The 25,204-nt window shown below is 46.2% G+C and overlaps 1 protein-coding gene across 8 annotated transcripts in view; it reads left to right on the top strand.

Moving 5' to 3' along the window:
* The window catches only part of PLEKHM1 (pleckstrin homology and RUN domain containing M1), a 51,143-nt gene that overhangs the window by 4,931 nt on the left and 21,008 nt on the right, over positions 1-25,204 (top strand). For 4 of the 8 annotated variants that reach the window (XM_082371805.1, XM_082371803.1, XM_082371804.1 and 1 more), the window contains 4 exons: positions 2,259-2,347; positions 4,997-5,244; positions 6,997-7,647; positions 15,220-15,625. In XM_082371805.1, the coding sequence (XP_082227931.1) occupies positions 2,300-2,347; positions 4,997-5,244; positions 6,997-7,647; positions 15,220-15,625 (1,353 nt within the window). In that variant the 5' untranslated portion in view covers positions 2,259-2,299. The remainder of the gene's footprint in view (positions 1-2,258; positions 2,348-4,996; positions 5,245-6,996; positions 7,648-15,219; positions 15,626-25,204) is intronic. The other 4 variants (XM_082371810.1, XM_082371807.1, XM_082371806.1 and 1 more) reach the window with 2 other exon arrangements.

The raw sequence follows: 25,204 nt of genomic DNA, 5'->3' as shown, positions 1-25,204 counted from the left end.
TGGAATTGCTGGAGGGGATTGGAACCCAGGGTCTTGGAGCCAGAGAACCTGGATCTGGCCTCCTGGGCTGCACAAGGGTGGCCTGGAAGGAACATTGTCCAGAGGGACTGTCTGCAGCACATGTCCCCTTATCTGGGGCGCTGGTGGCTGGAGTGTGCAGGAGGACCCTGAAGAATCCCTGGTAGGTGGGAGGGGGATGAGGTGAGGGTGAGGTAAGTCAGACAAGGCCTGAGGCCGGGGGCCCGTGTTCTGGGGTCTCTCACACCCTGACCAGAGTTGGCTCTGCGGGGGCCGCCCTCCACACACCTTACTTGGAGAGGTTGGCTCTGGGTCCTGTTTACCCACTGCCCACTCCAGAGGCCAGGGATTGAATCAGAGCAGCTCCTACCATTTAGGGCCACTCTGCTTCTCTCATCTCCAAGCGTCACGCTCATGTCCTCCTGTAAACCTTTCCTGCCAGACTGACCTCAGTGTTCCACTGTGGCCCCTCACCTGGGCCCCTGGCTGAAGAGCCCTCCTCCCAGGCCTCCCTTGCCCCCTTGCCCGTCGCCCCCTTAGCCCTAGCCCACACCCGCCTCTTCCAGAGGGAGGTGGTCACGCTCCTTCTGGAGTCAGGGGGTTTCTCTTGCGCTCGGGTTGCTGTTGTCCTGGCGGCGGCTGGTAGAGTTGGCCACTTACCAGCCCTGGGATCTTGGGAATTTCCTTGACCTGGGTCAGCTTCTACTTCTTATCTGTCAGACTGAGATGATAAGACACTCCTAGGATGGTTATCAGTAATGAATGGGATAATACATGTAAAGGGCACAAAACCCATTTAACAGGTCTTGGTTTTACTAACTTCTTTGGGCCATGGGTTCTTGAGAGCAGAGAGAGCAGTAACCTAATTTTCTCTCTCTTTATTATTTTTTGTTGTTGTTTGTGTCCCCTCATGCTTAGCTGTGTGGCCACTAGAGATTTGTTTAGATGTGAGTGTGCCTGTCCAGTCCTGCTCTGTGCAAGTTCCCAGGGCGGGCCAGGCCAGGCAGCAGCCCCTTCAGGCTCAGGCTGCAGTCCTCACCCGCACCCCACCCTTAGCCTCAGCCACCCCAGGAGAGAGCCAGCTGCCCCGAGAGACCGAGAGATTTCTCTGTGTACTGATTTCAGCTGCTGGCACACGCTGAATTAGGTAGTGGCATTCTTTGCCTGTAGATTTGGGCAGCCGCATCCACTGGGAGATACCATTTATCCTCGGTAAATATCAGGCCCTGTGCTCAGCGTTTTCCATACTCATAGTCTCCACTTAAGAGGTCTGATACGTGCCCCAGTGTGCCTAGCTGGTTAGTGGCAAATTGAGATCAGAACCCGTGTTGTTCCCCTTTAGATATGTCCCTGTGCTGCTCAAGCTAGACCTCTGCAGCCCAAAGGAGAAGCAGCTGTGTGGCGAGAGAGCCCTTCCTTTTGAAGGCGTTTCAGTTGTACTTTTCCCCACTGAGCTGGCCGACCCTGGGCTGGGATGGGAGTCAGGACAGTTGCAGAGCCCAGGCCCTGAATGTGAATTGTGAGCCCCTGCTTCCCCGCCCCTGTGGGTTCTTGGCACCTTCAGCTGCAGCATCCCCCCTTGCAGCCTCAGCTCTGTATCTAAATTAGCCTTTTTTTCTTTTTTTAATAAATTTATTTATTTATTTTTGTCTGTGTTTGGTCTTCATTGCTGCACGCGGGCTTTCTCTATTTGCGGCGAGCAGGGGCTACTCTTCGTTGCGGTGCACGGGCTTCTCATTGTGGTGGCTTCTCTTGTTGCAGAGCACGGGCTCTAGGCGCACGGGCTTCAGTAGTTGTGGCATGCGGGCTCAGTAGTTGTGGCTCACGGGCTCTAGAGCACAGGCTCAGTAGTTGTGGTGCACGGGCTGAGTTGCTCCGCGGCATGTGGGATCTTCCCAGACCAGGGCTCGAACCCCTGTCCCCTGCATTGGCAGGCGGATTCTTAACCACTGTGCCACCAGGGAAGTCCCTAAGTTAGCCTTTTATTCCCTGCTTTTTTGTGCCAGCATTTGGAGTGGAGTCAAGAGCCCTTTCTACCCACCCTTTGGGACAGACCTGCCCATGGCACACCCCACGAGATCTTTTTTCCTTCCTTGTTTCCATCCTTAAAATCCACTCTCAGTTTTTACTTTTGTATTGAAAGTCCTTGCAGTTGCAGGTTGAGTAAGATGGGGGTGGGGCATGGGGAGGAGATCGTCTGGGCGCAGTGATTGTTCATCCGGCCGTGTCTGTCCCTGCAGGTGTCATGTGATTCTTCTGGGGAGCTGCTGCTTGAGTGGAAATGCTCTCAGCGGTGGAGAATGGACTGGACCCCCGGGCTGCCATCCCGGTAGGCAACAAGGGAGAATCAAGGGTGAGGGAAGGGGTGCCTGGGACAGTCATTTCATTGTTTTTTCTCACTTTGAAATGCATTTGCACTGTTCAGAAAGAGAGGCCTGGAGTTGAGAAAAAGTTATAGCAGAAGCAGGCTCCAAGGAGATCCTGCCCTTTCTAGATCATCTTATTGGTGATAAAATGGAGATTTACAAAAAACAATGGAGATTGCATGTAGGTTACCTAAGGACCAAGGATTTCTCCAAAGAAGATATACAAATGACCAATAAGTACATAAAAAGATGCTCAACATCATTAGACATTAGACAAAGGCAAATCAAAACCATAATGAGGAAAACAGAAGTAGAGTCACCACGGACGTAGAAAACAAATTCATGGTTACTGGGAACAAGATGTGGGAGGGATAAATTGGGAGATTGGGACTGACGTATACACGCTACTATATATAAAATAGATAACCAATAAGAACCTGCTGTATAGCACAGGGAACTCTACTCAGTACTCTGTAATGGCCTATATAGGAAAAGAATCTAAAAAAAAAAAAAGGTGGATATATGTCTATGTATAACTGATTCACTTTGCTGTACACCTGAAACTAACACAACATTGTACGTCAACTATACTCCAATACAAATGTTTTTTAAAAAGTAAAATAAAATTGTAAGAAAAAAAAGTCATAATGAGGGACTTACTCAGTGGTCCAGTGGTTAAGACTCCGTGCTTCCACTGCAGGGAGGTATGGGTTCAGTCCCTGGTTGGGGAACTAAGATCCCACATGCCGTGCGGCGCGGCCAGAAAAAAAAAAAAAGACATAATGAGATACTTCTTCATATCCACTAGGATGACTGTAATCAAAATGGCAGACAATAATAAGTATTGGTGGGGTTATGGAGAAGTTGGAACTCTCATACCTTCCTGGTGGGAGTGTAAAATGGTATAGCCATTGTGGAAAACAGTTTGATAGTTCCTCAAAAAGTGAAACATAGAGTTGCACGTGACTCAGCAATTCCACTCCTAGGTATACACCCAAGAGAATTGAAAACATATATTTACACAAAAAACTATGAACATGAATGTTCATAGCAGCATTGTAGCCAAAAAGTGGAAACAACCCAAATATCTATTAATCGATGAATGGATAAATAAAATGTGATATATCCATGCAATGGAATATTATTTGGCAATAAAAAGGAATGAAGGATTGATATGTGCTACAACACAGACAAACTTGAAAACGCACTAAGTGAAGTCAGACACAAAAGGCTGCATATCGTATGATTCCATTTATAAGAAATGTCCAGAATAGGCAAATCCATAGAGACAGAAAGTAGATCAGTGGTTGCCAAGGGTTGGGGGAGAGGGGAATAGTGAGTGACTGCTAATAGGCACAGGGTTTCTTTTGGGGGTCATAAAAAATGTTCTAAAATTAGATAGCGGAAATGGTTGCACAATTCTGTGAATGTACTAAAAACCACTGAGCTGTGTATTTTAATGAGTGAATTTTATGATATGTTATGTCTCATTAAAGCTGTTCTAAAAAAGGAACATTTAACTTTTCACAGAACATTTAACATTAATTGTGTTGGCTAAAATAAAAATGAAACAGTGAAATATTTGTCCATAATCCTATCACCTAATAATTCAAACCAGTTTTTCTGCAATCCCTTCCAGTCCTTTTCCAAACCCTTAGGTAATTTTGACATATGTACTTATATTATGATAGAACGATCTTAACTCTGTATTTTCAAAGGACTTTATGTATATTTTATAATTTATTCATTTAACAAACATTTACTGAGTACATGTGCCAGGAACCAGGCCCATTGTTGAGGGCACAAGGATGAATAAAAAACTAGTCCTACCTTCAAAGAGTAATACCCCCAGCTGTAAATCACCAAGTATTATTTCCATTTAACAGATGAGAAAGTTGAGGCTCAGAGAGGTTAAGTGAAATATTTGAGGTGACCCAACTGGTGACTGACAGAGCTGAGACTAAACCCAGGCTCTGACTGCCAGGTCTAGGATCTTTCTTCATGTAAACCATGCTCCTGTTTCTGGGTGTTTTTATTGTTCTAAAGCAGCACTTTTTGCCTCTTAACTTGTTGACTCTCAGTGGAATGTTGGTCATGTAATTAAGGTGGAAAGCCTCACCCCTGCCCTAGATGGATTACCCAAGCTCCCATAGCTGTAACTCTGATGGAGCCAGTATTTAAACACAAGGTTTATATGGCTATCAGCTTACTGAAGTTTGGTTTAAAAAACAAACAGGGATTTCCCTGGCTGACCAGTGGTTAGGACCCAGCGCTGTCACTGCCGTGGTCCGGGTTCAGTCCCTGGTCGGGGAACTAAGATCCCGCAAGCCTCTCCGTGCGGCCAATAAATAAGTAAATAAAAAATAGAAAACAAAGAAATTTTAAAAACACACATATCTTTGCAAAAACTAACAACACATCTTGGGGCGATTTTCCTTTTCTTCTCTCTGCTTTCTCTTTATTTTCTACCGTTAGCCTGTACTCGTTTTGCTACACAGATATGTAGATTTGTGCATGCATGTGGACCCATGTGTTTGGCCACAGGAAAAGTCACATTGCAGGGGTCGCCATAGGAGCCTCTAAAGGCCTGTGTTATGTCTGGCGCCACCCAGGTCATCAAGAAGAAGCTAGTGGGCTCCGTGAAGGCACTGCAGAAGCAGTACGTGTCCTTGGACACAGCGGTCACAAGCGAAGACGGAGATGCCAACAGCATGTGCAGCGCCCTGGAAGCCGTCTTCATCCATGGCCTGCACACCAAGCACATCCGAGCCGAGGCCGGAGGGAAAAGGAAGAAAAGTGCCCACCAGAAGCCTCTGCCTCAGCCCGTCTTCTGGCCCCTCCTGAAAGCTGTCACCCACAAGTGAGAGCTGCTGGGGGCGGCGGGGTGGGGGTTGGAGGCGGTTCACGTCGGGGAGGAGCTTCAGAGTGTGGGACGCTGGGCTCTTCCCTCCAGCCGTGCGGGAAAGACACAGAGAGCCCTGTGTCCCGGAGAGGAGATGGTGGACCAAGCGGGGTTGTGGGGGGGGATGTTAGACCAGGGCTCAGTGAGCCCCTCAGACCATGGCCTGGGGCAGCGTCGAGCCCCTGGGCTGGTCGCCCTGAGCACGAGCAGGAGCCTTCTTTTTACCACTCTCTGGCAAATTCGGTAGTTACAACAGAGGTTGTGCAGCCTGCAAAGCCTGAAATCTTTACTGTCTGGCCCTTTCCAGAAGTTTGCTGACCCTGCCTTAGGCTGTTTGCACATCTGTGTGCTACGTATCATACTTGTAACAAGGTAGGGTTTGTTTCTTTTTTTTTTAAGAAGAGTGGCATCCAGCTAGAGCCTCTGAATGTGTGCTCTGAGACACTTGTCTTGCTGGCCCTGCCCTGAACCGCCTGGGCTTTGGAGCAAGCAGCTGACACTGTGCCTCTCAGGGCTATTAAATGCCACCTCCTGCCCGAAGGTGCCTTTGTCAGTCTCTAATCTTCCTTCCCGTGCTACTGCCGCTGCCCTATCTCAGGCTCTTACCTCACTCCTGGGTGGCAGTGCCTTTCTAATTGTCCCCCTTATCTCATTCTGTCTTTTCTTTGGTCAGTCAGCCCACATTTACTGAGCTTAAGCTGACCGGAGCTCCATCACTGGGTTCTGCAGAGTACCGTCCACACTCCCGTGGAGGAGACGTGCGCAGGGGATGGCGGTAGTCAGAGGAGGGGCGTTTACATCAGACCGAGGCATTCAGGAGCTGAGTTTGGTACACGTGGGGTTGGGTTGGGTTGGGTAGGAGCACCCCACCCTGAAGTCTGCGTAGCTGCAAGCACGTCACTTTCCTGAGCAAAAACCTGTAGCCCACAGGCTCCCAAATGCCAGCCAGCCTGGGGTCTGCTTCACTTGGCTGGGGCCCTGGAACCTGTATCCTAACCTAGTTCTCCAGGTGATTCCGATGCACCGCCAGGTGTGGGGAGCATCGCCCCGCTTTGCCTCCCCCGTTTGATACTCAGGGCCCTGCATTACCTGGCTTTGCAACCCAATTACCCGCTCTTCGTCCCTGTGCTGTAACTGGAGCGCTCCCCACTCGTGTTACAGTCTGTTGCTTTCCTACCCTTTATGTTTTTTTCTCTGTCAGTCCCTTGTGCCTCAAAGCTTCTCCATCCATCTTTGCCTCTTGTAGTCCCTCAAGGCCCAGCTCAGATACTGCCCTTTTCTGTGACGTTTTTCTTACTCCAACCCAGAGGTGATTACCCAGCCCTCACCCCAGCTCTGCTAACAGCAGGGCTCACCTCAATATGCCCTTGAAAGGCGGTTTCCTGGACCGAGGGTAGGGACCATGACTTTACCCTGTGTCTTCACAGCTCCAAGGACCTCAACCTAAAATTTAGGGGCTTAGCAGACATGTCCTGGATGAGCAGATGATGTCAGGGGCCGGACAGTTAGTTGTCATGAAAATGGCAACAATCCTTCATGACACTAAACGTAAAAAAGTTGGGGGGTTAGAGCTGAAACTTTCTAAATTCCCCTTTGAACGCTGTTATCCAGGAGTTTTTCATGCCTATGTATATTTGCGGTCGTTGTTACTGGCTCTTGCTAACCGGTGGATAAAATGACATGTCCGTGATTTGGAGTTGTTTCTTGAAGCACGTGCGTTCTCCGCCTTCCCAGACACATCATCTCGGAATTGGAGCACCTGATCTTTGTGAGCACGGACGTGGGCCGCTGCCGGGCCTGGCTGCGGCTGGCCCTCAATGACGGCCTGATGGAGTGCTACCTGAAGCTGCTGCTGCAGGAGCAGGCCCGCTTGTGCGAGTACTACCAGCCCACGGCCCTGCTCCGGGACGCCGAGGAGGGCGAGTTCCTCCTGAGCTTCCTGCAGGGCCTGACGTCCCTGTCCTTCGAGCTCTCCTACAAGTCTGCCATCCTAAACGAGTGGACGCTCACCCCGCTGGCCCTCTCCGGACTCTGCCCGCTCTCGGAGCTCGACCCCCTCACTACCTCTGGAGCGGAACTACAGCGGAAGGAGTCCCTGGATTCCATCTCCCATTCCTCAGGCTCGGAGGACATCGAGGTCCAGCACTCGGGCCATAAGATCCGACGGAACAGGGGGCTTACGGCCTCCTCCCTCAGTCTGGACACGGCTAGTTCGTCCCAGCTCTCTTGCAGCCTCAACTCTGACAGCTGCCTGCTCCAAGAGAATGGCTCTAAGAGTCCAGACCGTTCCGAGGAGCCCATGTCCTGCGACTCAGACCTGGGGACGGCAAATGCTGACGATTCAGACCTGTCTCTGCAAGAGTGAGTACCCCTCCCCCACCCCTTCCCTCTCTTTCTCCTTCCTTCCTTCTCTTTCTCCTTCCTTCCTTCTCTTCCTCTTGCCCTCCCTCCCTTCCTGGGGCGTGTGATTGCCTGTCACTGAGCACGGAACTCTGTTAGGGCGTAAAGACAGACGAAGGGGGCAGGGACTGGAATTGCTGGGAGCTGTACCTTCAGGCAGACTGGGGCCAGTGGGGAGAATGCATTTAGATGGGGCTCAGAGTTGGTTCCAGCCCCAGCTCTGTCCTGGTGACCTGTGACAAGTTATTTAATCTCTCTGAGATTTAGTGTGAAATATTATTGTCGTCTTCATCTAGAGAGAAGGAAACTTATAGTTCAGAGCTCTATGTACAACTTCCAAAAAAGTGCAATGAAGCACAGTGCCTAAGGGTGATCTTCTCAGACCTCACAGAAGACCTTCTGGGGGACACAAAACCTTAGTGATGCCAGGACGGGGGTGGCAGACAAATGGGGACGAGCAAGTGTGTGGAGGAGGAGGACATGGAGTGACGAACTTGACTGGAGAAGGGAGCCTGGCCACAGCCTTCCTTCCTTCAGGCTTTTTAACATTAATTTTTGAATAGATAATATATTTTTATAGTTAAAAAAAATCTAAAATATATACAGTGAAAAGTCTTTCCCACTGTATTTATGTAACCATAATTATTAATTTCTTGCATATTTTTCCAGTTTCTAAATGCATCTATAACAAATACGAATGTACAAATTTTAAAATTTTCTTTCTTCTTTCTTTATTTTTTAAATTGAAGTATAGTTGATTTACAATGTTGTGTTAGTTTCAGGTGTACAGCACAGTAATTCAGTTATTTATACACATATATAAATATGTTATATATATATAATATATATAAATAAATATATATATAACATATTGTTATATATATATAAAAAATATATTGTTTTTCAGATTCTTTTCCCTTATAGGTTATTATCTTTCTTATTTCTTATTCCTTTCTTTCCATGAAAGCTAGTATAAATTATAAATACATTATTCTATACCTTGTTTGGGAGATCTTTTCATATCAGAGCTTCTTTTTTTTTTTTTCCTATTACAGATTTTTCCATTGTATGAATGTACCTTAGTTTATTGAATCAGCCCTGAGTTTAATGGACATTGGAGTTCAGTGTTTCTATAAATAACCTGTGTATGTGGTCCTTTAGGCCTACGCAAGCTATCTCTGTTCAGTAAATTCCCAGAAGCAAAATTGCTGAGCCAAGGAATAAATTAATTTGTAATTTTCACAGATATTGCCTGTTTGCACTCTATCAGGGTTGTGCTTGTGTCCTCTCAGCCTTGTCAACAGAAGGTATTATCAAACTTTTGGAAGTTTGCTCGTCTCATAGGTAAAAAATGGTAGCCGTCTCTGAAGCATTTCCTCTAGTAGGACCTGTGTTACATCAGCTGTGTTTAGGACCTTTCCACTCCTGCTGTTCCCCACCCTTCCCCCCACCTTGGTTCAGGTCTTTACAGGGCTCTCACCCGGTGTGGGAATCACACCAGGATTGGGTGTCATGGACTGGCCCTGGAGCAGATCTAGTTTCAAGCCCCGTTCCACCACCTACAAGCCCAGTAATGTCTTGTACATGGCTAACTCTTTTTGAGGTTCTGTTTCTTCATCTTTTTCTTTTTTTTTTTTTAAATTTTTATTGGAGTAGAGTTGATTTACAATGTTGTTTCAGTTTCTGCTGTACAGCAAAGTGATTCAGTTATACATATACTTATATCCACTCACTTTTAGATTCTTTTCCCATATAGGTCATTACAGAATATTGAGTAGAGTTCCCTGTGCTATACAGTAGGTCCTTACTAGTTACCTATTTTACTGTTTCTTCATCTTTAAAATGGAAATTCCCTCATAGGGCTGTTTGAGAATCAAGTGAGATACCCATGAGTGAGATGCACACATAAGAATGTCTGGTAGTTCCCAGAAATGGCCTCCGAACATGGAGCACATCAGATAGAATTTTCACATGTCAAACGGAAGGATTAGATATAACGTGCTGTGAAGGAGCAGCCCCCGCCCCAGAGATGGCTGTGCCCGTGGCGTGACTGAGGCTCAGTCACCTGTCTTAGCCCTTGGTTGTCTCTCCCTCCTCCCGCAGACCAGCCAGCCTTCTCTTTGTCATGTGCCTTGCCTTTATCTTTCATGAGTCTTGTGATTGGAAAATTCCAGCTTAAGGTCACTGAATCAGTGGCCATCCACTCTGCATGGGAAGTGTTGTCCTGTGTATTCCAGGGGAACTCAAGGGAGGAGGGTCAGGATGTACAGACCAACACTGGACAGTGATGTGAGGAAGTGGCAGACACCACACACACACACACACACACACACACACACACACACACACAAGCACGCAGCCAGCACCATCATTCTTAGAGCTGGGCTGGAAGTTTGTCTTGGAGCATTCACAGAGAGCAGCGTTTCTCAGAGTATATGTTTTAAGGGTAAAGATTCTCACCAACACGTAAGAGTTTGCTTAAGTTGTTGTGTTACTTAAATGTATATAACTTAAAATTAGGCATAAACACGTTGTGCTTAAAACTCTTGCAACTATAAAATCAAAACATCTACAAACTGGGAATTCCCTAGTGGTCCAGTGGTTAGGACTCTGCGCTTTCACTGCCAGGGCCCAGGTTCAATCCCTGGTCAGGGAACTAAGATCCCACAAGCCTCTCGGTGCGGCCAAAAAAAAAGAAAAAAATCTACAACTTAAACATGAAGTGCAAAACCCATAACATTCCAAATGAAACTTATTAATGTTTTGCAGAAGCCAAATTACAGTTTGCCTTGTGAAGAGAGGATCGACTGCCCCACACAGCTTCTTTTGTGTTCATTAGGTCTGAATTATAATTATATCACTGAGAAGCATAGGTACAGTCTAGTGGTAAAAAGTGTGGACTCAGGAGCCGGACTGCCTGAGCCCTCCATCAACCAGCTTTGCCATCTCGGGCAAGTTACTCAACCTTTCTGACCTTGATGTCCTCATCTGTAAAATGGGGAAGAATGCTTCAAAGGAATGCTGGGGAGATGAAATGAATTTAGATCTGTCAAATGCTTAGAGCAGTGTCTGGCACAGCATGCATGCTCACTGGGTGGTGGTGTCATTTTACTACTGTGTACCTGTGACATCCGTTCTCCTACTGCTTGTCCTCACATACACTGCTGCAAAACCTTGGTTAGTAATATTTGTCAGAGGTCATTGTCATGAGGCCTTCCCTTGGGGGAAATGATTCTTAGCATGTGCAGCCCACCTCTTTGCTTTTATTAGTGGCCCTTGACTGCCAAATAGTACTGTGTATCACCAACACAACAGTCCGCATGTTGAGGAAAACCGCAGGCTCAGGATCACTTGTCAGGGGTACTTTATAAGGTGGCCATTCAGATTCTCCAGGCCATGCTTTTAATTTACTTCGTACATAAGTATTTATAATACATATACTTTTTTTCCAGATTGTTCTCTAAATGAAAGCACAAAGTTTAAAAATGTTTGAATAGAGGACTTCCCTGGCAGTCCAGTGGTTAAGACTCCGTGCTTCCAATGCAGGGGGGGCCTGGGTTCAATCCCTGGTCGGGGAACTAAGATTCCACATGCCGGGCGGCGCAGCCAAAAAAAAAAACAAACAATTTTCGAATAGAAAGGTTTTGGGAAACACGGCCCTGAACCAGACCAAAGTGGAAGGACTGTAGTGGTTTCAGTTTCATTTCTTTTCCTTTTCCGCCCGCCCCCCCCAGTTTCATTTCTATGTTTCATTTTCCTCAAAGTTTTTAAAAATGTTCTTTCTTTTGCCTTTCCTTCAAAATCTCATCTCTAGCTCTTTTTTCCACTTGATGTACGTGTCTCTCTTATTCTCACTGGGTCCTTCACCAATTCTGGTGAAGCTCTGTGAGCTTCATTTCACCCTGACCTGGGTTTTTTTGGTGGGGGGGGGGGGGTTTGGCCATGCCCTACAGCTTGCAGGATCTTAGTTCCCTGACCAGGAATTGAACCCATGCCCCCTTCAATGGAATTGCAGAGTCCTAACCACTGGACTGCCAAGGAATTCCCCTTGACCTTGGTTTTGATTTGACAGAAGCTCTAATGGATCACACAAGCTTCTTGCTGTTTGGTGACATTTCTCTAAGCATTAAGTCACTCACTTGTTCTAATACCCAGTCTACGCTTGTCATTAAAATCTTTCTTGTAGGTTAGGATTCACTTCTAATTGATAACTGTTTTGGTAATGCTAGTGAGTATTTCAGTAAATCTGCTCCTTCCCTTACATGTTTATGTTTGTGTACACGGAGGCTAAGCAGTCTTATCAGTGATAATGAAGTTAACATTTATTGATCACTTTGTGCCAGACACTGTGCTAAGCACTTTACCTGTATTATATCATTTAATCTTTGTCACAGTCATAAAAGATGGGTGCTGGTACCACATCCATTTTCCAGATAAGGGAATTAAGTCCATGAACTTAATGTTCACATTGTGGGGCCCACAGCCGTGTGTTAACCAAGGCCAGGTGGACTTGGGAGCCCCTGCTTTTAATCACTCACCACACCACCTCCCGGGAGCCCATGAGGAGCCGGGACCTCACAGAGGACCTTGTTAAAAATCTGACACCCTAGTTCATTTCAGAAGGGGACCCCGTGGTTTGGACACATATAAGTGGTTAGCAAATGCCCCCCCGTAACTATTCCACAAACACATTTACACCTTTCTCTGAGAGATCACCTGTTTGTTTATCAGGATATGATTCACATAGCATAACATTCACCATTGTAAAGCGTACTGTTCAGTGGTTTTCAGTATATTCACAAGGTCGTGAATTCAACATCTACTGCTGTCTACTTCAAGAGCATTTTCATTACCCTGTAAGGAAGTCCCTTACCCATTAGCTATGAATTTACCTCTTCTGGACATTTAATATCAATCGAGTCATAAAATATGTGGCCTTTTGTGACTGCCTTCTTTCACTTAGTACAATGTTTTCAAGGTTCAACCACGTTGTATAAGCACATATCATGGGCAAATAATATTCCATTGTATGGATATATTACAATTTATTTATTCATCAATTAATGGACATTTTTTCCCACGTTTTGGCTATTATGAATAATGTTGCTATGAGCATTCATTTACAAGTATTTTGTGTGGACATATGTTTTGAATTCTTTTGGGTATGTCCCTAAGAGTAGAATTACTGAGTCCCACGATAACTCTATATTTAACTTTCTGAGGAACTACCAAATGTTTTCCACAGGGGCTGCACCATTTCACATTTCCACTGATAATATATATGTGTTCCAGTTTCTCCACATCTTTGCCAGTACTTGTTATTCTCTGTCTCTTTTATTATAGCCATCCTGTTGGGCGTACAGTAGTATCTCATTGTGGTTTTGATTTGTATTTCACTATTGTCTAATGATTTTGAGCACTTTTTCATGTCTTCATTGGCCATTTGTATATCTTCTTTGGAGTAATGTCTACTCAAATCCTTTGATTTTTTTTTCCTTTGCCTATTTTTATTTTTTATTTGTTTATTTATTTTTTGAAAGCCTTGTGCTTTATTTCTTTTTAAAAATATTTTTTTAATTTTATTTATTTTTTTATACAGCAGGTTCTTATTAGTTATCCATTTTATACATATCAGTGTATACATGTCAATCCCAATCTCCCAATTCATCCCACCACCACTGCCCCCACCACCACCACTTTCCCCCCTTGGTGTCCATATGTTTGTTCTCTACATCTGTGTCTCTATTTCTGCCCTGCAAACCAGTTTATCTGTACTGTTTATTTATTTATTTATTTTTGGCTGCATCGGGTCTTAGTTGTGGCATGTGGGCTCTTTGTTGCGGCCCACAGGTTTCTCTCTACTTGCAGCACGTGGGCTTAGTTGCCCCGTGGCATGTGGGATCTTAGTTCCCTGACCAGGGATCAAACCCGCGTCCCCTGCATTGGAAGGCGGATTCTTAACCACTGGACCAGCAGGGAAGTCCCTCCCTTTGCCTGTTTTTAAATTGGGTTATTTATTTATTGTTGAGTTGTAAGATCTCTGTATACTCTGGGTACTAGACTCTTATCAGCTATATGATAATATTTGCACATTTTATATGCAAATATTTTTATTATATTTTTTATTAATCACTTATGCATTAGATGTCATATCTAAGAAACCATTGCCTGATCCAAAGATATAAAGCTTTACACTTGTTTCCTTCTAAGACTTTTATAGTTTTAGCTCTTACCTTTAGGTCTTTGATCCATTTGGGGTTAATTTTTTTATATGGTGTGAGATGAGTCCAGCTTTATTCTTTTGCATGGAACTATTCACTTATCCCAGCACCATTTGTTGAAAGACTATTCTTTTCTCAGTGAAATGTCTCAGCACCTCTGTTGAAAATCAGTTGCCCAGAAATGCATGGGTTGGTCACCTCTTCTTGTCTAAATGTCTAAAATGACTTAAAATGTTGTTTGGGGTTATGATGGTGTAAATAAGAGCAGAGCTCACCTAGAAGACAATCACATGAAAACTTGAGTTCTAAAATCCTCTTTTCCATAACCGCATTAAGGGGAGTTTGATGTGTCTTCTGCACCCAGTCTAAGCCATTAGGGCAGATATGTGCGATTGTGAGATCTCTTGGGCTCCAGACAGCTTTCTTGCCACCAGAACCTGCATTTGCCTATGATGTCCTCACTGGATTCATAAGCAGAGGTGGAGACAGCAAATAGATTTACTTCAGAAACAGAACTTGGATTCTCGGAAGCCTCAGGAGAGGGAGGGAGGAGCAGCCACTAGCCAGTACACATTGCAGAAGTCCCAGAACTATGTTTGTGTGTGTGTGTGTGTGTGTGTGTACACAAAGGCAGTGGCATTGGCTCCCCCGGCTCCAGACACACCACTGAGGGGCAGAAAGTGCCAGTCCCATCAGGAACACACCCCGTGTACACGGGCACACACGCTGCACAGCTTGTATGCACTGTGCTCCAGCAGCAGCTTCTGGGGATTTGAGGCTTCTCTGGATCCACACCCAGCCCCTCACCCCGACCCTGCGGCCCAGTTACTGTTCCAGGAACAAAGCGGGTCCTCACTTCACCCAAGCCCGTGTCCCAGGGAGCGGAGTCTTGGAGCCCAGCTCTGAGACATGCTGTTCACTGAGGCACTGCTGAGGCCGCCTTGGGGCAGGGACCGGCCACACAGCTGTTTGGCTGAGCCGCCTCTTCAGGCCCACGGTTAGCCTGTTCAGAGGGTGAAAGGCAGTCAGTTCCCATTCGCCTCTAGTCCTTTTCTCTGCTTTTTGAGCTTTGTCAGCTGAGATCCTGGGCCACACAACTCACCTGCCTACCCAACCTGCCCAAGCCCCAGCTGGGGAGCAACTTTGCTGGGAGTGTCTGTGTGTGTGAGCTGGGAGCGCAGCGATGATTAAGGGGTTGGGGATTGTTTTGTTTTGTTTTTTGTTCAATCACAAAACAGCAGTTTTCCACTTAGCCTTGGGCATTCCAGCTGACAACCCCGTCACACAGGTTTCTTTGTTTAAAAACTTACAGGGTGTTGTCGGAATTCAGCAAAGCCCAGGTAAACTCTGTGCCAACCAACAGACTGAGCCAAGAAACGGAGGTTCCCCCACTGCAGGCCTTGCTCGCCCTCCGCGGCCTGGACACCAGCACACCCCTGCACTTTGAGGTACCTGCAGAGCCCCGCCCCGCCCAAGCATCCCCTGGGACTCGAGATGGGGACCACAAGCAGGAGCCGCTTTCCCAGGCACCTGGCCCCCTGGGCTGGCCACAGCCGGCCAGTGCCCAAGCTGTCCCTCCGGGGAGCACTTCAGGCCAGCAGCCTCCTAGTCCTGTGAGGGAGGCGACCAGCGCAGTCGGCCAAGGAAGTGGCCAGAAGAAGCCTCCGGAGGAGGATGGACCTTGGCTGAGCCTTGTGGTTCCCTCACCCACCAGTCCGGTGAGTGGTACAAGCTGGGTTTTTTTGGGGGGGTGTTGGTGAATGTCTCAGAGGCGGTGTGGGGTTTCTCCAGCTAGTGACCCCGAGTGGTCTCTGCCTTTTCCCCCTGAGCCTCTCGCCCTGCACGGTTTGGTGTTAATAGCATTGTGATGATGGAGCTAATGTTCCTTGGGGGTGTGAGTGGTGGATGTGAGCCGGGCTGTGCGCCCATCTCTTCCCATGGGTGTCTCCTGTCATCTGCACATGGACCCTGTGGAGAAGCTAATTCTCACCCAACTGCAGACTCTCTTCTCTTAACCCCTGCCACTCAGGGGTTATGCCCTTATGCCCTTAGGTGAGGCACTTCACCTCACTGAGCTTTGGTTTCCTCCTCAGTACTTGTTATTATTAAATTAACATTTTCATAAGGCACCAGGCTTTGAAAATACTCATTTTGCAACACGAACCAGATTTCGAACTGCACTGTCCACTTGGGCAGCCACTAGCCACATGTGGCTCTGGAGCACTTAAAACGTGGCTCGTCCAAATTGAGATAAGCTGAGTAAAACAAACACTGGATTTTGAAGGCTTAGTGGGAAAAAAAGAATGTAAAATGTCTCATTCATAATTTGGTTATTGGTCATGTTAAAATGAAAACATTTAAAATATGTATTTTAAATAAAATATATTATTAAAATTAATTTCACCTGTTTTTTTTAACTTTGTAAAATGTGGCTACTAGAACATTTAAGGTGACCTATGTGGCTTGCATTGTATTTCTGTGGGACAGCACTATTCTAGAATAAGCCAATCCAGTGTGTTGATGACCCGAGGAAGCCAGCCCTGGGTCTGTCCTGGAGAGAGCCCCGAGGGTAGAGGCTGGAACTGTGGGCCCCGGGAAGCAAGAGTCAAGCTGTGAACCCAAGGTCTTGTGCCATTTCACGTTTGCTCTTGGGTCGTGAAAAGCAGAAGTAGGAATTGGAGTGCACGTGGACACAGACCCATAAAACCCAGAGCTCATCCTAGCTGCTGTCTGGGGCTTGTGTTGGGGATATAGTCTTGCTCTTTCAGTTCCCCACACACATCTCTCCTTTGGCCTGTAGCTTCCAGATCCTATAACTCAGGATGGGCCAGCGCCATGAAATAGACTATAGAAGAGGCATATCCACCCTCTTTTTTTAACAGCTTTATTGTGATATAATTCACATACCATACAATTTACCTAATTAAAGTGTATAATTCAATTTTTTTAGTATATTCACAGAGTTGTACAACCATCACCACAGTCTAATTTTAAAACATTTTCATCTCCCATAAAAGAAACCCTCTACCCATTAGCAATCACTCCTGTCCCTTTCCCCTCCTACCTCACCCCCCTCAACCCCTGGTAACCACTAATCTCCTTTGTCTATAGATTTGCCTGTTCTGGACATTTTACATAAATGGAATCATATAATATGTGACATTTGTGATTGGCTTCTTTCAATTAGCAAAATGTTTCATCCATGTTGTGGCCTGTATCAGTACTTCATTCCTTCTCATTGCTGAGCAGTATCCCATTGTAGATTTCATTATATGGATGTATCACATTTTACTTATCCATTAATAAGTTAATGAACATTGGCGTTTTTCCTACTTTTTGGCTATTATGAATAATGCTACTATGAACATTCATGTATAATTTTTTGCTTGGACGTATGTTTTTAACTTTTTTGGATGCATACCTTGAAGTAGAATTTTGGGATCATATGGTAACTATATTTAACCTTTTGAGGAACTGCCAAGAGCAGCTGCTTTGTTTTATATTTCAACCAGCAGTGCATTCCTCTACATCCTCACCAACAGTTCTTACTGTCTGTTTTTTTTTGTTTTTGCTTTTATTATAGCCATCCTAGTGGGTGACAAGTGGTATCTCATTATGGTTTTGATTTGCATTTCCCTGATGACTAATGATATTGAGCATCTTTTCATCTAAATGCTTATTGCCATTTTTGTGTTTTCTGTGGAGAAATGTCCATTCAGAACATTTGCCCAGGGGCTTCCCTGGTGACGCAGTGGTTGAGAATCTGCCTGCCAATGCAGGGGACATGGGTTCGAGCCCTGGTCTGGGAAGATCCCACATGCCGCGGAGCAACTAGGCCCGTGAGCCACAATTACTGAGCCTGCGCGTCTGGAGCCTGTGCTCCACAACAAGAGAGGCCGCGATAATGAGAGGCCCTCGCACCGCGATGAAGAGTGGCCCCCACTTGCCGCAACTAGAGAAAGCCCTTGCACAGAAACGAAGACCCAACACAGCCATAAATAAATAAATAAATAAATAACCCCCCCCAAATAAAAAACACATTTGCCCATTCTTTTTTTTTTTTTTAACAGATTACAGTTGTCACAGACTTTTTTCTTTTTAATATTTATTTATTTATTTATTTGGTTGCGCTGGGTCTTAGTTGTGGCAGGCGGGCTTCTTAGTTGTGGCACGTGAACTCTTAGTTGTGGCGTGCATGTGAGATCTAGTTCCCCCACCAGGGATCAAACCCGGGCCCCCAGTATTGGGAGCGTGGAGTCTTATCCACTGCGCCACCAGGGAAGTCCCTGCCCATTCTTAAATTAGGTTATTTAATAAATTGAGTTATAGTTCTTTATATATTCTGGACACTAGACCCTTATTAGATAAATGATTTGCAAATTTTTCTCCCATTCTGCGGGTTGTCTTTTCACTTTCTTGATTATATCATTTGAAGTATAAAAGTTTTAAATCTTGTTGTTGTCTGTCTTTTCTTTTGTCACTTGTGCTTTTGGTGTCATATCTAAGTACTCATTTCCTAATCCAAGGTCATGAAGATTTACTCCCATGTGTTCTAAAAATTTTACAGTTTCATCTCTTACATTTAAATCTATGATCTAACTTCATTTTTTTGCATGTGGTTATACAGCTGTATGAGCACCATTTGTTGAAAAGACTATTATTTCCCCATTGAATTGTCCCACTTTTCCCCTTTAAAAATTTTTTTGAGGAATGGTGTATTTAAAGTACCCAGAGCCTCAGTGTACACCTCAGTGAATAATTATATATCATATACACTCTGTAAGCACCATCCAGATCAAGAGACAGAACATTTCCAGCCACCAGAAGTTTCCCTCATGCCTTCTCCCACTCACTGCCCTGCTCCAGAGGAAACCACCATTCTGACTTCTAGTCCATAAAGTTTGTCCTGTTGTTGAACTTCATATAGATGGAATCATACAGTATGTACTCTTTTCCTTCTTTCACTGAACACTATGTCTGTGAGATTCATCTGTACCTGTAGCCTGAAGCTCTAGTTTGTTCTTTTCCATTGTTCTGTAGTATTCCACTGTAAGAATATATCACACCATAGTTATCCATTCTCCCATTAACAGACGTTTGGCTTGTTTTCAGGTTTGGGCTATTATGAAGAAAGCAGCTATGAGCATTCTTGTACTTACCTTTCAGTGAACCTGTGTACTCATTTCTGGGTGTACGTCTAAGAATGGAATTGCTAGGTCACTGGGTAGGCATATGTTTAGCTCTAATAGATACTGCCAAACAGTTTTCTAAAGTGCTTGTGCTAACTTATACTCACAGTAGCAATATACGAGCATTTTCATTGCTATTTATCATAGTCAATGGTATTATCAATCTTTTACATTTTGGCCACTCTAGTAGGTGTGTAGTGGTATCTCACGGTGGTTTTAATTTGCATTTCACTGATGACTAATGATATTGATACCTTTTCATTTGCTTTGTGGAAGCATCCTTTAAAGTCATTGTCCCATTCTTTTTTTTTTTTTTAACATCTTTATTGGAGTATAATTGCTTTACAGTGGTGTGTTAGTTTCTGCTTTATAACAAAGTGAATAAGCTATACATATACATATATCCCCATATCTCCTCCCTCTTGCATCTCTCTCCCACCCTCCCTATCCCACCCCTCTAGGTGGTCACAAAGCAGCAAGCTGATCTCCCTGTGCTCTGTGGCTGCTTCCCACTAGCTATCTATTTTACATTTGGTAGTATTTATAAGTCCATGCCACTCTCTCACTTCGTCCCAGCTTACCCTTCCCCCTCCCCGTGTCCTCAAGTCCATTCTCTACGTCTGCGTCTTTATTCCTGTCCTGCCCCTAGGTTCTTCAGAACCACTTTTTTTTTAGATTCCATATATACGTGTTAGTATACGGTATTTGTTTTTCTCTTTCTGACTTACTTCATTCTGTATGACAGACTCTAAGTCCATCCACCTCACTACAATTGTCTCATTCTTAAATTGAGTTGTATGTGTTTTCCTTATTGATTTGTAGGGGCTCTTTATATACTGTAGATGTGTCTTTTACTGGAGAAAAATATATGTATATAGCAAATATCTTCTTACAGTCTATGGCTGGCCTTTTAAATCTCTTTTTTTTTCATATTTTTCTTATTTATTTATTTATTCATTTATTTACTTATTTTTGGCTGTGTTGGGTCTTCGTTTCTGCACAAGGGCTTTCTCTAGTTGCAGCGGGCGGGGGCCACTCTTCATCGCGGCACGCAGGCCTCTCACTATTGCGGCCTCTCTTGTTGCGGAGCACAGGCTCCAGATGCGCAGGCTCAGTAGTTGTGGCGCACGGGCTTAGTTGCCACTGCGCCACCAGAGAAGCCCTGCCTTTTAAATCTCTTAATGGTATCTTTTGTTGAACAGAAGTTCTTAATTTTTAAAAATTATTTATTTGTTTATTTACTTTGGCTGCGCCAGGTCTTAGTTGCGGCACGTGGGGTCTTCATTGTGGCATGTGGGATTTTTAGTCGCAGCATGTGGACTTATTAGTTGTGGCATGCATGCAGCATCTAATTCCCCAACCAGGGATCAAACCCAGGCCCCCTGCATTGGGAGCTCGAAGTCTTACCCACTGGACCACCAGGGAAGTCCCAGAAGTTCTTAGCTTTAATGAACTTCAATTTATCAGTCTTTTTGTTTTCGATCAATGTGTTTTGTGTCTATTTTTAAAATCTTTGTCTACCCCAAGGCTGTGGAAATCCCTGTATTTTCTTCTAGAAGCTTTCGTATTTTACCTTTTACAATTAGGTTTATGATTCATCTGGGATTCGTTTTTGTATATGGTGTGAGGTAGGTGTTTTCCAAATGGACATCTGATTGACTTAGTACCATTTATCGAGTATGACTGTGTAAATCATGGAACTGTGTAAGTGTGGGTCAGACTCTCAGTTTTTGCTCTCTTTTTTTGGGGGGGGTGGGGCGCCGGGCCTTGCAGCTTGCGGGATCTTAGTTCCCCGACCAGGGATTAAACCCGGGCCACCGTAGTGAAAGCGCCGAGTCCTAACCACTGGACCGCCAGGGAGTTCCCCAGTTTTTGCTATCTTGAAGGTGACTTTAGGCCCAGAATGTCACAAGACCCTGAAGGTTGTGACTATAAAACCAGCAGCACACACCGAAGGTTGAAGAGAAAGGCTCTGAAGCCCCCACTCGAGCTAGAGGAAAGGGATGTCCCTTGTGGACAGTGGCTGAGGGCCGCAACAGGGCTCCCCAGCGTGGCCTTGACTGTGGTGAGTTCACTCCTGTTGAGGGTCTGGCTTCTGCTTTGCTGGCTCCGACGTCCTATCTTATCAGGGTCCTAGAGCTGATGGACAGAACAGCTTACCTCGTCAACAAGACTCCTCCTCTGCTCACCAAGCTTTGACGGTCCCCACGACCTCCACCCCCGCACTGCCTCCGTGCACCTGCTCCCAAAGCCCGCTCCTTCCAGCCCCAGCTTTTACATTTGCTGTTCCCCCTGCCTGGACCATTTCCCGACTCACTGCTTTTCCTCACTGTCGTTTCAGCCTTCCCTGACCACCCTGTTTCAAAAGCACCATCCCCAATGACTGTCTTTCCCATTTACCTGCTTCACTTTATGACACTCATCACTAGGTTAGATTCTGTTATCGCTTTCATTGTCTACGTGTTTATTTCCTGTATTTCTGTCCAGGATATTAGCTCCATGATACGAAAGACCGTGTCTGTTCACTTCTTTTTTTTAATATTCATTTTATTTACTTATTTGGTTGCACCGGGTCTTAGTTGCGGCAGGCAGACTCCTTAGTTGTGGCTTGCCAGATCCTTAGTTGTGGCATGCAAACTCTTAGTTGCAGCATGCATGTGGGATCTAGTTCCCCGACCAAGGATCGAACCCGGGGCCTCTACATTGGGAGCGTGGAGTCTTAACCACTGCGCCACCAGGGAAGTCCCACGTTCACTTCTATATTGTCAGCTCTGAGCACTGTACCTGGGAAAGCATAGGTATCAATGAATAGTTCTCACATTGTCCAGAGAATCCCGAGACGCCAGCTTGTAAGTTTACACTGAGAAGTGCTCCACCAGGTGCCTGGGGCAGGCAGGTTGGTCTGACCAGGTCACCCTCCGCCTCCTGGCCGGCATCAGGGGAGTCTGGTTGCTGCAGGGTTGCTTGGGGACCATGGAATCGAAGCACCGGGTGCCAAGTTCAGCGTGAGAACCTCGGGTACTCGCCCCTCCCAGAGTCTGTCTCTAGAGGGGAGCTGTGGGTCCATCCATTCCCTTCTCAGGAGATAGTCACTGTGCTGCCCCCGTGATTCTCATCTTTCTATGCTTCTGTCATTTAGTCACTGCTCTTTATCTGACACTTTATGGGGGGGAGGGAGTCACTATCAAGTTTTATAATCCCGAGAGCCATTCAATCTTTCTTTAAAAATTTGTTTTTAATTAATTTAATTAAAAGCCCCAGCTATGGGCCAAGCACTACACTTGGTACAGCGATGGAACAGGACAAAGGCTCTGCTCCTTGGGGACAGACACTATGTTAGACAATTAACTATCTGCATCATAATTACACTTGTGATAAGTGCTGGGAAGGACAGGAGTGGGGAAACTAGGGTGACTCTGCCTATGTGGCATCCGGAAGGTGGTGAGTTGGTTTCTCAGTTTAACTCCCAGAGGACAGTCTGAATTCTAAGACTTGGCCCTAATCACTGCCCTTATGAACCACTGGCCTCTGGCATGTGGTCCCCTCCCCCAGGAGCGGGTACAGGCAGTCCCTTTGCCTGACATAATGAGGACAGACTGAACAAAAGGGATTTTTTGAAAGTGGTCCAGAGACCTGACATCTCACTCCTCTGCCAGACCCCTCTCTGGGATTTAGCTGTTGTACACAGTGTCCTGGTCCCTGTAGTAACTCCAAGTGGCATTCTTCTGTCTTGGGTCCTGGTGGCAGGTGCTGCTCTGTCTTAGATCCTTGGTCATTGGTGATTTCCCCCCACTGTTAAAGGGGCAGGGAACGGGCCAGATATGGGACCCTGAGTGAGCAGGAGGCAGGAAGGTTTAGTGGGGCAGGGGAAACAGTGGTGTGCTGCCCTCTCCCCCGCTCCATGTAATAACTGGGGGTCCTGGAGGGGGGCACAGCTGCAGAGCTCAGTCCAGGCCCATGTGCAGAAGCTCCAAGGACCCCAGTATTCCTGCTGTTTTTCTCTATTGCTTAAGAGAACAAAAGGTTTTCCCTAGAGTATCACTTCCTGGTGGCCAGCCTGTGGCCACTGGACCAGGTGTGAACATTTCCTAGCAGCCTCCCTCTCCTCCAAGGAGAGAGAGGCCCTCACCTGTGAGCGTACACCATCTCAAAATCCACATCTGTCTCCTTCCTTGTTTCCTCATCCCATCCTTGTTATTTTATGTTAAAGATATTTGGATAGTCAAGGTGTATTCCCTCATCTTTTATAACTCTGTGCCAGGCACAAAGAAGAATGACCATTCCAAACAGCTTTGTAGGTGCTAGGATGGGGGTAAACACAGAATGCCATTGGAGCCCAGAAGGGGTCCCAAACCCAGCTGGGGGTGGGTAGGAGGGGGTGTAGGCTGAGGGTGAGTAAGGACAGCTTCCAGGAGAAGGCAATGGATGACCCCTGAGCTGAGTCTTAAGGGAGAGTGGTCTCTCCCATTAGGGCCATTATCCGGGGCTGGAAAGTTGCAGGGTTTCCCAGGTGTGTGTGCCAGGCTCCAGGAGGCTGCCTGGACAGCCATGTGATTGCTCTTCCAGCCCATTTTCCTTGGGGAGTTCCCCTGGGTCATGATGACTTAGACAGGCTTTGTTCAGAATCCTGAGTTGTGAATGGTCCCTAGCAGTCACCTTGATTGACACGTTGTCCTGTCACTGGCAGAAGGAAGCACCTGCCAATCTGAGGGTTTGGGGAGGAAGCTCTGGAGGCCCAGCTCTGTGAGCCCCCCCCACCCCCAGCCCACCTCCAAGCTCCTGACTCAGAACTCGCCACTCTCGGCCTAAGGAATCTGGCAGCATCTGAATGGACTAAACTGTCCAAACCAATCCTTCCGGCCATTCTGGGCAGCTCCAGCCCTGCTCCCCGATTCCCTGTCTGCAGGAGCAGGGAGGGCAGTCTTAATTTAGGCGTTGGAAATAGCAACATCAGGATGACGTTGGTGGCACTTAACAAAACAGCTGGGCTGTCCCACCCCTCGGGTGACTCGTTTCCTCTGTGTAGACAGCCACTCAGGCGCCCAGCCAGCTTCCTCGCCTCTGCTCTTCCACACTTAGGCACGGAAAGGCAGGGAGCACTTGAAAAAGTGAAGAAAAGGAGGCAGAGTCCATTCCTACAAGCCTCCTGACCCCAGACCCACCCACTTTCCTCAGCCAGTGAGCCTTCAGACTCAGAGAGACAGCAACAGAAGGGAAGGGGCAGGGCCTGGCTGCCTGGAGCTGAAGGGGCCTGCTCAGAAGTGGGGAGCAGAGGCAGAGGGAGCTAGTGAGGTCTCTGGGTCCTGCTCACCCATGCCTCCCTCATCTCAAACCCTACAAGCAGTGCTGAAAAACTCTACATCCCTTCAACAAATGGTGCTGGGACAACTGGATATCCACATGCAAAAGAATGAAGGTGGATCCCTTCCTCACACCATACACAAAAATTAACTCAGGACTTCCCTGGTGGCGCAATGGTTAAGAATCCGCCTGCCAATGCGGGGGACATGGATTTGAGCCCTGGTCCAGGAAGATTCCACATGCCGCGGAGCAACTAAGCCTGTGCGCCACAACTACTGAGCCTGAGCTCCAGAGCCCGCGAGCCACAACTACTGAGCCTGTGTGCCACAACTACTGAAGCCCATGCGCCTAGAGCCCGTGCTCCGCAACAAGAGAAGAAGCCCGCGCACCACAACAAAGAGTAGCCCCCGCTCGCCGCAACTAGAGAACACCCGCGCACAGCAACGAAGACCCAATGCAACCAAAAATTAATTAATTAATTTTTTTAAAAAAAAAAACAATGGAAGACATTTAAAAAAAAAATTAACTCAAAATTGATTGTAGACCTAAATGTAAGAGCTAAAACTGTAAACCTCTTTGCAGAAAACATAGGAGTAAATCTTCGTAGCCTTGGTTTAGGCAATGGTTTCTTAAGTGCAATACCAAAAGCACAGAGACAAAAGGAAAAATAGATAAATTGGACTTTATCAAAATTTAAAAATTTTGTGCCTTAAAGGACACGATCAAGAAAGTAAAAAGACAGCTCACAGAATTGGAGAAATTATTTGCAAATCATGTATCTGACAAGGGCCTAGTATCCAGAATATT

Source organism: Balaenoptera borealis (genome assembly GCF_965194805.1).
Source record: "Balaenoptera borealis genome assembly, chromosome: 20".
Taxonomy (NCBI): Eukaryota; Metazoa; Chordata; class Mammalia; order Artiodactyla; family Balaenopteridae; genus Balaenoptera; species Balaenoptera borealis.
The sequence above is the reverse complement of the archived record's forward strand: the minus strand, read 5'-3'. Positions and strand labels throughout refer to the sequence as shown.